The sequence below is a fragment of the Schistocerca gregaria genome, chromosome 2 (genome assembly GCF_023897955.1).
Source record: "Schistocerca gregaria isolate iqSchGreg1 chromosome 2, iqSchGreg1.2, whole genome shotgun sequence".
Classification (NCBI taxonomy): domain Eukaryota; kingdom Metazoa; phylum Arthropoda; class Insecta; order Orthoptera; family Acrididae; genus Schistocerca; species Schistocerca gregaria.
In genome coordinates, this window is record NC_064921.1 from 956,676,692 (window position 1) to 956,695,359 (window position 18,668).

Sequence of the window (18,668 nt, forward strand, 5' to 3'; positions counted from 1 at the left end):
ATTTGAGCTCCGTCATTGATTTTCCTACTCGGATAACAAACAACAGCAGGACATTGATAGATAACTTTTTTATAGACCAAGACAAGTTTAAGGACATAGATGCTTATCCTGTTGAGAATGGTCTTTCAGTTCATGGTGCACAGCTAGTTACAGTACATGGCATAGCTCCATGCAGTATATCAAATCAGAATTTCAAAGGAGTGCGTTCAATTAACAATATAAATACTGCAAACTTTAGGGAAAGCCTAAAGGAGCTAGACTGGGATGAAGTGTATATGGAACCCGATGCAAACTTGAAATATAACTTATTTCACGATACATTTTTAAGGGTATTTGAAAATTATTTTCCCAAGAAAACAGTGAAACATAATTCCAAGAAAACATATAAAAAACCTTGGCTAACTAAAGGAATAAGAAAATCTTGCAACCGTAAAAGAGAACTGTATATAACAGCAAGAGGGAGTACTGACCCCAAAATTGTTCAATATTATAAAAACTATTGTGCGGTACTAAGAAAAGTTATTAAAAAGTCCAGAAGCATGTGTATCATTTCTGAGATCAGTAACTCTGATAATAAAATTAAAGCAATTTGGAATATTATTGAAAGGGAAACAGGGCAACCAAGAGCACAGGAAGTATTTAGTGCCATAAAACTGAATGACAAGTGTACTAACAAACAATCTGAAATTGGTAATATTTTCAATAATTATTTTTTAAATGTTGTGGAGAAAGTAGGATCTATATCTTCACTAGAAGAGGCAAGGCGTCTAATAGAAGAGGCCATACCTGTGCAGTTTGAAACAACTGTATTTCCACGAACCTCTCCCTCTGAAATCAGTAAAATAATGAACTCACTGAAAAGTAAAACCTCTTACGGAATTGATGGCATTTCCAGCAAGATACTTAAAGCTTGTTCTCCACAGATAAGTAGGATTCTCAGCCACGTATATAATACCTCTTCGGAGCAGAGTGTTTTCCCCAATAGACTGAAATATGCCATTGTAAAACCATTGCATAAAAAGGGGGATACGTCGGATGTCAACAACTATCGCCTAATCTCTCTTCTGACAGCTCTATCAAAAATTTTTGAGAAAGTAATGTATTCAAGAGTAGCCTTCCATATATGTAAAAATAAAGTAATAACAAAATGTCAGTTTGGTTTTCAGAAAGGCTTTTCAACAGAAAATGCTATATACGCTTTCACTGATCAAATATTAAATGCTCTGAATAACCGGACATCACCCATGTGTATTTTTTGTGATCTCTCAAAGGCCTTTGACTGTGTAAATAATGGAATTCTTTTAGATAAGCTAAATCATTACGGTTTGAGGGGGGCAGTACACAAATGGTTTAATTCATACTTAACTGGAAGAATGCAGAAAGTTGAAATAAGTGGTTCATGTAATGTTAATACAACAGCTGATTCCTCAAACTGGGGGGCTATCAAGTACGGGGTCCCACAGGGTTCGGTCTTAGGTCCTTTACTGTTCTTGATATACATTAATGACTTCCCATTCCATATTGATGAAGATGCAAAGTTAGTTCTTTTTGCTGATGATACAAGTATAGTAATAACATCCAAAAACCAAGAAATAAGTGATGTAATTGGAAATGAAGTTTTTCACAAAATTATTAAGTGGTTCTCAGCAAACACACTCTCTTTAAATTTTGATAAAACACAGTATGTACAGATCCGTACAGTAAATGGCACAACTCCAGTAATAAATATAGACTTTGAACAGAAGTCTGTAGCTAAGGTAGAATTTTCCAAATTTTTTGGTGTGTCCATTGATGAGAGGTTAAACTGGAAGCAACAGATTGATGGACTGCTGAAACGTCTGAGTTCGGCTATGTACGCTATTAGGGTTATTGCAAATTTTGGTGATAAGAATCTAAGTAAATTAGCTTACTATGCCTACTTTCATTCACTGCTTTCGTATGGTATCATATTCTGGTGTAATTCATCATTGAGTAGAAAAGGATTCATTGCTCAAAAACGTGTAATCAGAATAATTGCTGGAGCTCACCCACGGTCATCCTGCAGACATCTATTTAGGGATCTAGGGGTCCTCACAGTAACCTCACAGTATATATATATTCACTTATGAAATTTGTTGTTAATAATCCAGCCCAGTTCAAAAGTAATAGCAGTGTGCATAGCTATAACACCAGGAGAAAGGATGATCTTCACTATGCAGGGTTAAATCTAACTTTGGCACAGAAGGGGGTAAATTATGCTGCCACAAAAGTCTTTGGTCACCTACCAAACAGCATCAAAACCCTGACAGATAGTCAACCAACATTTAAAAATAAATTAAAAGAATTTCTAGATGACAACTCCTTCTACTCATTGGCTGAATTTTTAGATATAAACTAAGGGAGGGAAAAAAACTTACGCATTAGTGTCATGCAATATTTTGTGTAATGTAATATCTTGTACAGACATCTTTCATTAACCTGACACGTTCCACATCATTACGAAGTGTAAGTGTCGTATTCATGATCTATGGAACAAATATTAATCTAATCTAATCTGAACTGTTGTCATAAAACGACAGGAAACGTCATATTGGTGGGTAAAGAATATTGTAAGTTGTGTATTATGAAAGTACGCCGTTTCTAGGCAACGGTACACCGAAGTTAGATAAAAAATGCATTGTTCTTGCTGCTATTTGTTACAGTTAAATGTTAGTTAATGGTATATCTACGATTAAAGCTTTCAGGGGACGGTAATATGCACGGCATTGACGTAATCCATTCAAGGCTGGTGTAGCGTAATGAGTGGAGTCGGCGAATTGTAAAGTATCGGCTGATTTGTTGCTGAATGGCGTCTCATTGGATTCAATAATGTTTTTACTAGCCTTCGCGTTTTCTAACAGGTTCTGATACATCCTTATTAGTTTAATGAAAGTATATTCTATATTATTCGATGCAATGTACGACACGGGGCCACTAGGTACCGTTGGGTCTTCAACGCTTGTTCGGACAGTGTCTGTTTTTGTACATATAAATGCGCTCTTTCTGAGGAGTGTGTTCGACTCGTCTAATCTACAAGACAGCTTTCACTACCTGCGGTATGACGTTTTACACGTTCTTGCTTTAAGTTTAGTAATCCACATGTTGTAAAGATTCTACTGGTGAAAAGGAACAGTGATAAAATAAGAACGGCCTTAAGACATTCTATGAAAATGAGAATGATAAAATAATTGTTATCTTTTGCGAACAACTATTGTAAATTTGTATCTCTCTATTTGTAACGGAACTTTTTATATGCCGACTTCCTTGTTGACTGGAAATGATACTTTCCTTTTTGCCTTATAACTTGTCCAGGGATACTGAAGGTTTTATTTATGTACTAGTACACTAGAGTTAGAATGGCATGACTAGCATGTGGAAAAAGGAGCAAATGTGCGTTTTAATAGAGTAAGTGTGGGGATTTTACGCTCGTCCATCTCTTAAACAGTGTGATGTGAGAGCCACATACAGACGATAATATTATTACGCTGACAACACGTACCGTATGCCCAAGTCACATTGTTTATGAGCGTTCGGCAGCACCTTGAAATTGGCACACTCAACGTACTCGTTCGGAAAGTTTTGTCGGCGTCCCGGTATGTTACAGGCTGCAGTTCGAAGACTCTAGTGGTAGACGGTTGCAATTTGAGTCTGGGAAGGGGGGAAGTCGGTCGATAAATAGGCATGACATGTCATCCTCTAGCGATATTGAGAACAGGTGAAACATCCCCTTAGAAAAATTGTACACGACTGTGCTTAAACTGACACATAATATTTTTAGCGCAACGCAATCTGACTTTCAATAATCCCTACAAAAGAATGGCCCTGACGAACATTAACCTATACCTTTCACAAATCACTTACCTCACCAAGAATCTTCGTTACTCTAACTACTGCTATACAACGAGCGCCACTACTGCCAGCTAAATAAAAGATTCGCAAATGAAACATTTTAATAGAGAACAAACAATGTATTTACCTTAATAGTCATAATATATATATATATATATATATATATATATATATATATATAAGTTCATGACATCAATTCTTACTAATTTCAAAACTCCGCCATCTCTCTCCCCATGTCCACCACTGCTGGCGGCTCACCTCCAACTGCGCAACGCTACGCGCTGTTAGCATCCAGCTGCCGCTGTCCGACACTACAATGGCAGACAACAATGCAAACTAGCCAAAGACTGCGCACAGCACAGCCAGTGATTTTTCATACAGAGCGCTATGTGGCGTTACCAATAAGAAAACCTAAACAGCCTACTTACACAGGTTTAAAATTTTGGAGCTGATACTTTACAGCACAGTCTCGTATGTTCCTTGCCAGTGCTACAGCATGTGAAAATTCCTCTTATCCTTAAGTATAACACACCAGTGTATTTAAACAACATATTTTTGCATGTTGGTTTTCCGGTAGATAAGGGTTTATTCATCAAAGCCATTTTTTGTTTGTAGTTCACCGTTGCTATTTGAGTCTACATATCGTCATTTTGTCGTATGGGGATAGTGAGTGGAGCTGTGAAGGGTAGAAAATAGAGTTCTTCTGTTTCAGATCACTAGAGTGCTGACAGCAGCGGAGGCACGCAGAAGCAATTGTGCCATGTATAGGAATAGAGAAACTGGACAGAAGACGGCAAGAAAATCATTTTATCGTTTTAAGAAGGATCGTTTCGACATTGGTGACTCTCTACGTTCAGAAGGATCTCAGAGGTTTGATCAAAATCGTTTAAACGCATTCATCCTCTGGATCCGCATCACTTTATTCGAGAACTGAGAAATGCGAAGAGCTGCCGCCATTCCAGAATCGTGCATTTGCATGCAATGGGGAAGTTTCAGAATTCAGGTGTGTGGGTGCCGCATGCTCTAATCCAAAATCATGCAAGTCAGCGACTGCCCATACGTACATCTCTGTTTGCTAGTCATCAGTTACCTTGTGAGCATCACTGACCACTCTTACTCTCCATCGTACTGTTGTCCTCAGATTTCCACCTTTCCCGCTCTCTGTCGAACAACCTACAACGAACTTTGTTTCCAAATGAAAATGTGTCCCAAACATGACTCGACGAGTTCTTCGCCTCAAGACCGCGTGATTCCTACAGTCGCGGAATCACCAAAAAGTTACCCCAGAGCTGGCTGAATGTTGTAAACAGTGAAGGAAAATCTATTACTGATGATTAAATTCTTTGATATGTGTATCCGTTGTCAAAGCCAACGTTCAGGATCCCGTTCAGAGATTTAATGCTGCCAGTTTTTATATTCGAACGGTATCTAAAGTAAGTTTTAGTTCGACACGAAAAGCGGTCAGCTTTGCTTATTTTCATACCCTTACGACGAATGGTATTATACACTCCTGGAAATGGAAAAAAGAACACATTGACACCGGTGTGTCAGACCCACCATATTTGCTCCGGACACTGCCAGAGGGCTGTACAAGCAATGATCACACGCACGGCCCAGCGGACACACACAAGGAACCGCGGTGTTGGCCGTAGAATGGCGCTAGCTGCGCAGCATTTGTGCACCGCCGCCGTCAGTGTCAGCCAGTTTGCCGTAGCATACGGAGCTCCATCGCAGTCTTTAACACTGATAGCATGCCGCGACAGCGTGGACGTGAACCGTATGTGCAGTTGACGGACTTTGAGCGATGGCGTATAGTGGGCATGCGGGAGGCCGGGTGGTGGACGTACCGCCGAATTGCCCAACACGTGGGGCGTGAGATCTCCACAGTACATCGATGTTGACGTCAGTGGTTGGCGGAAGGTGCACGTGCCTGTCGACCTGGGACCGGACCGCAGCGACGCACGGATGCACGCCAACACCGTAGGATCCTACGCAGTGCCGTAGGGGACCGTACCGCCACTTCGCAGCAAATTAGGGACACTGTTGCTCCTGGGGTATCCATGAAGCTGGGCTACGGTCCCGCACACCGTTAGGCCGTCTTCCGCTCACGCCCCAACATCGTGCAGCCCGCCTCCAGTGGTGTCGCGACAGGCGTGAATGGAGGGACGAATGGAGACGTGTCGTCTTCAGCGATGAGAGTCGCTTCTGCCTTGGTGCCAATGATGGTCGTATGCGTGTTTGGCGCCGTGCAGGTGAGCGCCACAATCAGGACTGCATACGACCGAGGCACACAAGGCCAACACCCGGCATCATAGTGTGGGGAGCGATCTCCGACACTGGCCGTACACCTCTGGTGATCGTCGAGGGGACACTGAATAGTGCACGGTACATCCAAACCGTCATCGAACCCATCGTTCTACCATTCCTAGACCGGCAAGGGAACTTTCTGTTCCAACAGGACAATGCACGTCCGCATGTATCCCGTGCCACCCAACGTGCTCTAGAAGGTGTAAGTCAACTACCCTGGCCAGCAAGATCTCCGGATCTGTCCCCCATTGAGCATGTTTGGGACTGGATGAAGCGTCGTCTCACGCGGTCTGCACGTCCAGCACGAACGCTGGTCCAACTGAGGCGCCAGGTGGAAATGGCATGGCAAGCCGTTCCACAGGACTACATCCAGCATCTCTACGATCGTCTCCAAGGGAGAATAGCAGCCTGCATTGCTGCGAAAGGTGGATATACACTGTACTAGTGCCGACATTGTGCATGCTCTGTTGCCTGTGTCTATGTGCCTGTGGTTCTGTCAGTGTGATCATGTGATGTATCTGACCCCAGGAATGTGTCAATAAAGTTTCCCCTTCCTGGGACAATGAATTCACGGTGTTCTTATTTCAATTTCCAGGAGTGTATTTTTAGGGTAACTCTTCCAATTCTCAAAAGAAAATTTTGGCTCAGAAACGGGCGGTTCGGGCAATAAGTGGTGTAAATTCGCGAACCTCTTCTCGACCCCTGTTCATTAGTCTGGGTATTCTGACATTGGAATCTCAATATATAGTACATTCTTTACAGACCTCCATTGTTAAAAATATCAGCTTATTCCAGAGTTAGCAGTTTTCACTCAGTTAATACTAGGCAGAAATCCAATCTGCATTTGGGTCGCACTTTCTTAACTCTTGGGCAGAAAGGCGTGGATCCATTTTAAATAAGATACCACAAGAATTCAAAGATCTTACCAGTAACCCAAGCGCTTTCAAATCGAAACAGAAGAGTTTCGTCAGGGGTCATTCCTTCTATTCTGTTGAGGAAATTCTTGAAAAATTAAGTTGATTCCTATGTTACAGGGTGTCGGAAAAGTCTTTCCCTGATTACATAAATTGATAACTTAGGCTAGAAGTAAGATACAAATATGAAACTTGTGCCGAATTGTTTACAACTATCAAAGTTTTTTTTCTGTTTTAGGTTCGCAGTACGCAAGTAGTGGATGAGGTGCAGTGCCCAAGAAGCCATGTTAACCAATCAGGAGAAGGCACATTGTGTCCAGTGGTACCATGAGACACGATCACCAACCACAATGCAGAGACACTTCCAGACAACATTTGGAAGGAATCCGCCTGATGCCAAGAGCATTGAAGCCTGGTGTGAGAAGTTCAAGAACACAGCATCGGTTGCTGACCTTCCGAGCTCTGGTAGACCAATCTCAGCAGACAGGGTGGAAGCTGTAAGGCAGTCTTGTTTTGCGAAGTCCGAAGAAATCGGTGCGCAGGGCCTCACGTGAATTACATATGCCAAAAAGCTCTCTCTATGGCATTTTACACAAACGTTCATTGTTTCGTGCATACAAAGTGCAAATCGTTGAGGCCTTGCTGCCCAATGACACTACACGTTGATATGACTTTGCGGTCGAAATGCTATCACGTATTGAGTACGATGATGGTTATCTCAGACGAATTGCCTTTCCTGACCAAGCGACCTTTTTTGTCAGTGGAGTAGTTAATCGCCATAATGTGCTCATTTGGGGTTCACACCCCCTGGCGAGGTCATGGAGTGCACCAGAGGCAGTCCAAAGGTGAATGTTTGGTGTGCGTTATTGCACGATCGAATTATCGGGCCATTCTTCTTCGATGAGGCTAGCATCACATCTGGAGTGTATCTGGACATGTTGCAACTGTGAGCTGTTCCTCAGCAGCTTCAGTAACACCCCGATGTCTTGTTTCAGGAAGACGGTGCACCGCCTCACTGGGGTTTGGACGTCCGTGCCTATCTCGATATGGGCGATGGATTGGTCGTGATGGGCCAACGGTTTGGCCTCCACGCTCTCCTGACATAACCCCATTAGACTTCTTTTTATGGGGTTATGTCAAGGACGAGGTCTACGGAACACGTGTACCAGATCTTGAAACCCTGCTGTAACGGATAACCACTGTCGTTGAATCGATCCATACAGTGATGTTGGCTAATGTGTGGACGGAAATTGCATATCGCCTAGATGTGCTACGTGCTACCAAGGGTACTCATGTGTAAGTTTACTGGTATGTGAAGAAAAATTTTATAGTTTGTAAACAATTAGACACCAGTTTCATATTTGTATCTTACTTCTAGCTGGAGTTATCTATTTATGTAATCAGGGAAAGACTTTTCGGACACCATGTATATTGTGGACTGTGCTTAAATAAACTTACAGCTTGTCTTTTTTGGGTTGATTAACATTGTATTTCATCTGTTATTATTTTTATGTCGTAATTTCATGTCCTGACACATTCCATGACCTTGGGGATTTGCTCCTCAATTTGGCCTACAGAAGTAGACGCGTAAAATTAAAAAAATTAAATAAAAATGCTTAACTTACGAAAGAACGCTACGACCTTACGCACCGTCCCAGCAGTAGCAGCGGAGACGCGTACTCGCAGATGTCACACAGCACCTTGCAGACGGGGTCGACAGCGCTCACAGGCAACCAGCATGAATGAATTTCCCGCACCGGTGCCCTTGGGGCGGCCTGCGGTACGTCCGAACCGAGAGGAATTACCCCTAAAGCTACATTTCAGAATTAGCCTCCACTATTTGTTGTGGTGGCCAAAACGGCTCCGGCGCGGCAGTTTCTGTCCAGCTGACGTCACGAGATGTACGCATCGGAGATACGGGGAGCGCGCACGTGCTAAGTATAGACGCGTGGAGGGGAGGGCGTGGGACGCAGAGGTACAAAGAGCGCCGGCAGCTGGACCGGGGGCTGGGACGGCCTGGGCTCGCGAAACGGCGTAAACACGGCGCGCCTTAGGGCCGATCTCTGTGGCAGCCACGTGCTGTAGCGGCGAATAGCTGTGAGGTAAGCAGCGGTCTGCTGAGAGCGCCAGCGTACAGGTACCTACGTGACAAAAGTCATGGGATAGCATTATTCTCATTTGCAGACGGCCGTAGTAACACGTACACAAGCTACAAAAGGGCAGTGCATTGATGCAGCTGTCATTTTTCGCCAGAAAACAAATCCCGCCGCTCTCCTCCCTGTCAATCGAGCGAGGTGGCGCAGTGGGTAGCACCCTGGACTGGTATTTGGGAGGACGACGGTTCAATCCCGCGTCCGGCCATCCTGATTTAGGTTTTCCGTGGTTTCCCTAAATCTCTCCAGGCAAATGCCGGGATGGTTCCTTTGAAAGGGCACGGCTGACTTCCTTCCCCGTCCTTCCGTAATCCGACGAGACCGATGACCTCGCTGTCTGGTCTACTCACCCCAAAAATACCCAATCTCCTCTCGGTCACCATCGCGGGAGGCTCCATCCCGTGGATCTAGACCGCCGCTAATCTCGGAGTCAAACTTGACCAAAGGTTTACCAAGCTACCGGACATCGGTGAAATCCGAAACAGGGCCGTGGAGCGCCTACGGGTGCTCTACCCCCTCCTTAACCCTGATTTGACGCTTCCCCCACGCCATGGCATTACGGTATACCTGACGCTGGTCCGACCAGTGTTTGAGTACGCGGCTGTGGTGTGGAGGAATACTGCTCACTCCCACATTGCCGACCTCCAAAGCGTGCAAAATCAGGCACTGAAAACGGCGCTGTGCTTATAAGACGTGTATATTTCTATTGTCTATTGTCAAACCACAATTGATGAAAGATGTTTATGTTTTATTAATAGGATTAAGTAGGAATAATTAATAGTTGTCATTTTGAAAATAATTGTGGTAGCAGGGAATGTCTGCACCAAAGTATTGTTGGCGGGAGAGACCGCACATTGATATAATTTTAAATAGGGCGGAAGAGACTGCGTATGGATACATTTTAAGAAAAGAGCGGGAAAGACCGCGCATTGATACGTTTTATAATGGTAGCAGAGACTGTCTGCACCAGAAAGCATTGTTGGCGGGAGAGACCGCACTTAAGCGTTTGTAGGAAGTCAGTAGTAAGTGGGATGTTATGCGAGTCGGTAGCAGGTCTGAAGCGAGAGATTGATAGGAGCAGTGTGCCTGCCAGCCACCAGCTATGATTTACAAAAGATTATAAACGTATGTACAGAGACAACAGTTAACTATTATCATAAGAGGAACTAATATTATTGAATTATTTTCTTTGCGAAACTCAAGACTACTGAAGCTTTGTTTGCGCAGTGCTAGTTGTAAGATTATTGTAAAAATTAAGTCCCATTTGAACGTTTGTAAAATCTTTTCATTACCAACAGTAAATATTTGAAGAATCGTTTTCAGAATATAATTAATTTTTGCCAGCAGTATTGAATTACTGATTATAATCCATCCCAAAAACCATCAAAGTAAGACTTTGCAAAATTTTATTGTTTTCAAGAAAAAGTGTAACTATGAATTACGTAACGTCAATAAAATGAATTAAAGAAAACCGTCTGCTTTGCTATTAAAGAATAACGTCAGCTTTGGTAATAAATACAGCCACTTATTACGACAGCCCACCAGCAGCTAATAGAGTATTGTAAACCAGAGTAAGTATATTCATGTCGCAGTTCGATGTAGCAGTCAGACGGCGATCCAATAACAGTAAAAAAGGTAAGTTTTGGGTTATTGTAGGTAACGACTGAGAGCCACAACGACGACACATTCTATGTTTCGTCGAAATAATCAGCAAATCACTTATAATAAGCAGCATTTAAATTTGTATGCGAAAATTGCACCTATTATTATTGAGGAAGAGAATTAATTTCAAAGGGAAGATTTCATTTGTTATTATTAAGCAAGAGATAGAAATCGTAAGGGAAGGTTTCATAGGTTATTGTAGAAGGGAAGGTTGCGTAACAAAAGAGATATAGAGGAGACGGGAAGGTTTCAAGTGGTCTGGATTGGTTGCATGGTTGATCTGGGGGAGGTGACCAAACAGCGAGGTCAATTATCGGATTAGGGAAGGATGGGAAAGGAAGTTGGCAGCGCTCTTTCCAAGGATTCATCCCGGCAATTAAGAAAAATCACGGGAAACCTAAATCAGGATGGCCGTACACGGGTTTGACCCATGTCCTCCCGAATGCAAGTCCAATATGCTAAGCACTGCGCCACCTCACTCTGTAGTGGTCTGGGCCATCAGCATCACCACCGACAGTCTACGCGTTGAAAGGACCTGCTGCGCGAGTAATAATCCGCAACACCTGAGGATCACCCCGCACATGAGAAAATGGATCAAATGGCTCTGAGCACTATGGGACTAAATATCGGAGATCATCAGTCCCCTAGAACTTAGACCAACTTAAACCTAACTAACCTAAGGCTATCACACACATCCATGAATCTGCGACCTCAGTAGTCGCGCGGTTCCGGAGTGAAGCGCCTAGAACCGCTCGGCTACCGCAGCTGGCCCGTACATGAAACCCAAGGCCAATCCACAGTGCTAGGTTCCATCAAACCACTCCATTAGGAATTCTAGGAAAAGCACTTCGGTACTAAGCCTTCCAAAGACGAGGTTAGTTTGCTCACCCAACCAACCGAAGCGAAGCGTAGCTGTCGTTTCTGTTCAGGTGTTTCATGTGAAACGGTCTCCAATGTCGTTACGGCCGCACGACTGTAATGAACAGACTCTGAACGCGGAATGGTAGTTGGAGCTGGACGCACGGGACATTCGATTTCGAAAAACGTTAGGGAATGTTTTAATTCAGTCCCCATTTGTTGCCAGTCATGTACTACTTCTCACAACTATTAACATGGCAATGAAAAACAAATGTTCAACAATCTTTAAACGATCATAACAAGATTATAGAAGCTCACTGTAGTCTAAAACCCAGTAAACGTCCAATCCTGTCGTGTGTATCAGCGTAACGCTAGCTAGTACTGGGTTAATGCTGGCAGGTACTGCGAAAATTATCTCCAGCAGTACCACGCAAAAACTTAAGAAAAGAATGTTCTCCCTCTCATGTGTGAACAGTTTGTTATTTTTTGCTCGGAAATTTCTCTTTTGACCTATGAATTTGTTAGGAAGTAAATCTGCAATTATGTATTTTTATTGCAGGTGCGGATCACAAAAATTCTTATAGATCAGGTTACTAATTTCGGTCCGTATGTATTATTTTTAGGGATGACTACACACAGTTTGTTAATAATATCGAGTCAGCATATGTAAAAGTGGTACAGCCACAGTAATACGCCAAACGAGCTTTGCAGCACGTACACAAAATTTAAGTACCACATGCACAGTTGCTAAGGCAAGCTGATTCTGTCAAAGACGTTATTGGGTGTTGTTTGGCGTAGTGATTAACGAACTGTGTATAGACACATCTGAGGACAGTCTTTACGGAGCGAAATTAATAACATATTCAGAATATTTCTCAATTTCTGCATCTTTGGCGTACCCTCCAGGAGATATGGTCCCAGATACATACAGCGTTTCTGGTAAAATTTCACATTACGAATAATACTTTTTTGTTGTGGAGGTTAAATAGGATTATGAATGTTATTTATTCGTGGCTTTCTATATAATTTCTCTCCTCTTCAATCCTGAAGGCCGTTGTATCTCCCCAAGGCATTTGAAGAGAAACACTTGTAGAATCGTCCCATATTCCACTTTTAGTGGAGCTTTCCTGCTATTTCGATGGAGTTTTTTCAAGCAGTGAATTTTCTCCTCAAATATGCAAATGTCTGACCTTGCATCCATCTTGTGTAGTTTCTCTGTGGCGTATTAATTTGATCTTTAGCCGTGGTAATTACCACTAAATCATAAGAGAAGACTCTGCGTTTAATATTGACTTTGTATACAGAATTGCAGACGTTTATACTGTTCATGTCATTTTCCGATAGTCCAGACCAAATGAAACAGCAGAAGGGAGAGACTGACTCCTTGTCGAACACTTGTATGTATCTGAGAAGTCTCAGAGATTTCACCGAGGAATTCTACTTTTGTATTTCTACTAGTCTGGTAGATTAGTTTTCTGCCTTCCTCTGCACTCTATTATTATTATTATCATTATTATTGTTATTCGATGCAAGGTTGTGTCGTTCAACATTGCTTAAATCTGAAGCTTGACTCACCAGTATCTGAACGATATTCGCCGATGAACCGCCTCGTCAAAAATCGCACCGTCAAAGCTGAAACACGAAAGACAAAGATTAATTTTCCAGGGGGAACTTCTGTAGGTCCACCATATAGATGTGTATATATTCGCAGCGTCTAGACCATATTGAAAGTTTGCCATAAATCAAATAACGACTACGAAAATAATCATAACTCAATCAACTGTGTGTCAAAAATGATAAAAGTTAGGTATAATTTAGACTGATTGACGCGTCATTGTGTGAAGTTCAAACAAGCAGTTATAAGCAATTTATGTTTGAGATTAGAATATGCTTAAAGTATAAAGGGTGAATGTATCAATTACAACAGAAGTAATTTCAACGTGAAGTAAGATTCCTTCGAGGAGTAATTAAGTAAGATCGTGTAGGGAAATCTAGACAATTGGCAAATTTCAACACTTTAAATAATTTGTGTTACTGACATTAGGTAATAAAGCGGAAATAACCGGCAGAACACCACTCGGCAATTTACTGTATGTCGTTCCTGAAACATCGAACTATTCTTCTTGAAAGTGTAACGAGAATTGAGAACTATTGGCTAACAAGTATAGGTAAACTGCATACAACGTTAAGAGGCATAACTAAGTATTTAATACTTTATGACGCATGGACACGGCATTACTAGATCCTCGTGCGTTCTGTGTATACTTAGTGGTTGTTAATGATGGAGACTATTAAACAAACGAAAAATAGTTTGTAGTCTGCTAGAAGAGACACGCATTTGCGACCGTTTCAATTAAGGAACGTTTCGGCAGTTCTAAGGTGAAAGATCGCTTGATTTCTATTGTCTCTCGATATAATAAGTATTTTCTCTTTTTGGTGAAAAGTTCCTCGGAATTATAAAGATTAATAGTATTTTTGTAAGGTGGACTTTAGGCGATATGGCTGCGGCAATAAAATTTCAAACAAAATAAGATTTCAATTGATTTAACTGTAAAATAATGCCCATTATCAAGAAACGATATGAGTGTGATCACAGATGCGGAAAGTAAGCAAACCGGTACGTATACAACTCTTGACAAAGACATGGAGGGCTAGTTAGCTCGTTAAGACCTTACATTCACAGGCACAGACGTGAGAAGTTAAAGTTTGATACCAATAAGTAATGAAATTTCGAGGTCGTGCTGAAAAGTACCGCCTCCGAATTTTTTATTCTGTTCTAAATATCGGTTGCAGTATTACACGTCGTGCGTATCACTCGGTCGTCTTCCCCGGTTCGCTGACGCAAGTTGCAAACCTCTGCCGCTAGGGTACTCCGAACTGTAGATTGCAACATGTCGGCGAAACACGCAAACACGTCAGTGCGTAAGAGAACATAAAAAAACTGAAAGCACGAAAAATTCGAAGAGCTCATCTGCACATGGAGCACCCTCTGCTTCAGCTTGACAACGCACGACCACATACGGACGCTGCGGTATGTGCAACAATCCAGTGCGTTGCGTTCACTGTTAATAATGATCCTTCCAGACAGTCCTGACTCGACGCCATCAGATATTCATCTGTTTACAAAATGTAAAGAACACCTTCGAGGACTTCTCTTTGATAGTGACGAAGCGCTGCTTCGTCAACCAACTGGACTCTCGTTGGAATAAACGTTTTCGTTGCCATGGTGACTGTATTGAGATGTAAATGTGTAGACATGAAGAAGAAAGATGAGAAATGTTAACAAAGTCTTTGAATAAAAGTGTTACTTTTTGACATAAGAAATTCGGAAGTATTACTTTTCAGCACACCCTCGTAGCAACGACAGAGAGCCCGGGAAAGACGAGTATAACACTAAAGGGGCAGGAACTTGAGCGTGCATACCACCACGTAATGCAGATGAAATGTGCACCGCAGAAATAAGAACAAAGGTAGTCAGTGGAAATAAAGCACTTAGAAAAAGGCAGGGATTACTGAATGCAAGAGGAATGTAAATTTATCTGAGGAATGATTTACAAAACACTGTATTTGAAGTATAGTTGCACATAACTCCGAAAACTGGTTATTAAGAAAGAAAGAAAGAGGAGAAGCATTTAGAATTGTCCGAAATCTGCCTGGGAGAATAATGGACAAAATTAACACTAGAAGGACCGAGGGGCCAAATTGGCCCCTTTTCGATCTTTTCATTTGTTTTCTGAGCCAGTTTGGCCCCTCCAACAATTCTCTATATTTAGAGGCTACTTCTTTGCAATACTGCGTATGAAATCACATCAACTGTTGTCCTTTTGTTGTTTAAATATGCGACAACAGTGTCATTCAATCCACTGCATTTAGAATTGTTCGAAATCTGCCTGGGAGAATAATGGACAAAATTAACACTAGAAGGACCGAGGGGCCAAATTGGCCCCTTTTCGATCTTTTCACTTTTTTTCTGAGCCAGTTTGGCCCCTCCAACAAGTCTCTGCGTTTAGAGGCTACTTCTTTGCAATATTGCGTATGAAATCACATCAACTGTTGTCCTTTTGTTGTTCAAATATGCGACAACAATGTCATTCAATCCACCGCTGATTGTTGGTTAGTTGAATCAAGAATTTCAGTTATTGTCTGTTGTAACGGTATCTGAGAGTCGTCCCTGCAGTCATGAGCTACGAATACAAGAAGCGGCTAACAGACGCTGAAATACTAGCAGAACTGAGAAAAATAGAAGATGAAAGTTTAGGTGAAGAATTTGAGTTTTCCGACAGCGATGAGGTCAATGAAGAAAGTTTAGTAGTTCCAATGTGTGCAGATGAAGAATGTGATTCGTGCAAGGAATATGATGATGTAAACACAGTCCAGGACTGTTTTCCGCTAAATTTAGGGGAATATGAAGCTTCTACATCCAGCATGCCATCTGATGTTCCAAATTCTAGCTCTATAAGATCAACAACCCAGACAACATTTGCTTCCCCGGGAAGTCAGTCTAAAACTGATACTGGGCAAGCTACGGAAGAAAAAGAAACAGCAAAAGATGGGATTGCGTGGAAAATTGTACCAGTCGGTTCTAATACAGGTCAGTAATATTTCTGCTCTTTGTGTAGAGTTTTAGTTTGTAAAATTACAAGAAGAGATATACTCATATAATATCAGTACATTACACGTCCTAAAAATACTGCTCCTTTGTCATATGTTTTCAGGTCGCCTACAAAGTCATAACATTTTGCGGGAGAGCTCAGGGTCAACATAATATGCTAAAAGGAAAATTCAAAGTGGGAAACTTCTTAGTGCTTGGCGGTTAGTTTTCAGTGCTTCCATGATGCGCCACATCAAGCACTGTACTGAAGCTGAGGCTCGTCGTCGAACACAAGACGATTCCTGGACAGTAGACACTGAAGAACTGGATGCTTTTGTCGCCATAATGTATGCAAGAGGAGTGTATGGGACAAAGAATTTTGCTCTCAAAAGCCTATGGTCAACAGAATGGAGTCCTCCGTTTTTCAGACAAACTACGGGACGAAACAGAGTTATCGAAATAATGGACTATATTAGGTTTGACACCAAGTTCACTAGATCTGAACGCGTCAAGGCTGACAAATTTGCTTTGGTCTCAGATACTTGGAATGCTTTCATATATAACAGTGCGTCTAGCTATAAAGCACAACCTTATCTTACAGTTGACGAACAACTTTTGCCGTCTAAAGCAAGATGCCCATTCACACAATATATTTAAAGCAAGCCAGATAAGTTTGGCATAAAATTCTGGTTACTTGTAGGGTAGGTGTTTCTAGTAAATAAATACTGAATGGATTCCCACACACTGGTGCTGATCCCCTTCGACCAGCTCGATCAAGGCGTATTTGAAAATGTTTTTCTTAGGCTTAAGGGACCATACTTAGGCAAAAGTTTGAATGTCACTACTGACAGTTACTTTACTTCGCTAAGCCTTGCAAACCGTCTGAGGGCAGTATCGACAACTTTAGTAGGTACTTTGAACCGTAATCGAACGGAGGTGCCTCCTCCTTCAAAGACCAGTAAACAACCACTCCACTCGACTATTATGTATAAAAATGATGATGGAACGACACTAACAGTTTATTAAGGGAAAACTGACAAGAATGTTTTGTTACTGAGTTCACTTCACTCTCATGTATCCCTGTCCGATAGTCAGAAGAAGACTCCAGAAACAGTGCAATTCTACAATGAAACAATATTTGGGGTCGATGTTGTCGATCAAATAACAAGGATGTACTCCACAAAAGCCGGTACAAGACGTTGGCCAATGCATGTGTTATACAACACTCTTGATCTGGCTGCCATAAATTCCTGGGTGTTGTATAAGGAAGTGACTGGTACACGACTTACCAAGCGGAAGTATATTTTTCATTTGTGCGAAAGGCTTCGAGTGCAGTATGTATCATCAAGAAATAAAGAGCCAGACCAGAATCATGCAGACACTAAAGGCGGACCACAGAGGGCAACTAAGTGAGAGAAGTGTAAAATTCGTAACTCATGTAAAGGAAACCATACTGCTACTGTTTGTTCAGGTTGTGAGAAAGCAGTGTGTGGCAAATGTGAGAAGAGAAGACGAGTGTCGTGCGACAAATGCAGCAGTAAACAGCAGTGAACTACGGTGGTGTGTGTGTGTGTGTGTGTGTGTGTGTGTGTGTGTGTGTGTGTGTGTGTGTGTGTGCATAATGTATTTATTTTGTTAATAAAAATCAACAAAAGCTATATACCTGTGTTACATTCTATTACCTTTCACAATCTGATCAAGTAAACAAAAATAAACATGAAGCCAATTCGGCCCTGTCGGTCCTTGTAGGTAGTAGCCTGCTTGAGGTCCTCCTAGTGTTAAAAGAATAGAGAGGAGTAAGGAAGTGACCGAAAGAGTACGATGGGCAGGAACTCTCCCTGCAGTCTATGAGAGAGAGAGGGAAGGGAACAGGCGTACACGTTAGAAGGTAAAGGATAAGGGAAAGAGGTAATGAGTGTGCTGATAGACTTGAGGGAAGGGATATCCTACCGAGAACTAAAGGAAACAGGGTGGAATTTTGTTTTTCCGAAGACCAAACTCAGCTGAAGCAGTCTTTGGAGATATTTATGTCTATGACGAAGGTGGTTGTGCTGGAACACACCCATCTTTCGTAAAACTGTGTTACGATTTCTCGAGTTACTGCTGTTTTAAAAATATTTTTATAACTTATGGTGCACTGTATTATGATGAGGATGCACAGCATAAATTAGAGAAATAAGAGACATAATCAAATTACATTCGTGTGTCAAGTAGATGAGTGGCTGTTTACAAACATGTCAGCCTGTAAACAAGTTTCGGTTTCAGATTGTATTTAATTTTTTAAACATCTGAAGTAGCGTCCGTTTATATATGTTT

General features: G+C 41.9%; 1 protein-coding gene across 1 annotated transcript in view; it reads right to left on the minus strand.

Annotated features, from left to right (window-relative positions):
• The window catches only part of LOC126335434 (ras-like protein family member 11B), a 355,291-nt gene that overhangs the window by 255,675 nt on the left and 80,948 nt on the right, over positions 1–18,668 (minus strand). The window contains exon 3 of the mRNA XM_049998715.1: positions 13,337–13,393. Within this exon, the coding sequence (XP_049854672.1) occupies positions 13,337–13,393 (57 nt within the window). The remainder of the gene's footprint in view (positions 1–13,336; positions 13,394–18,668) is intronic.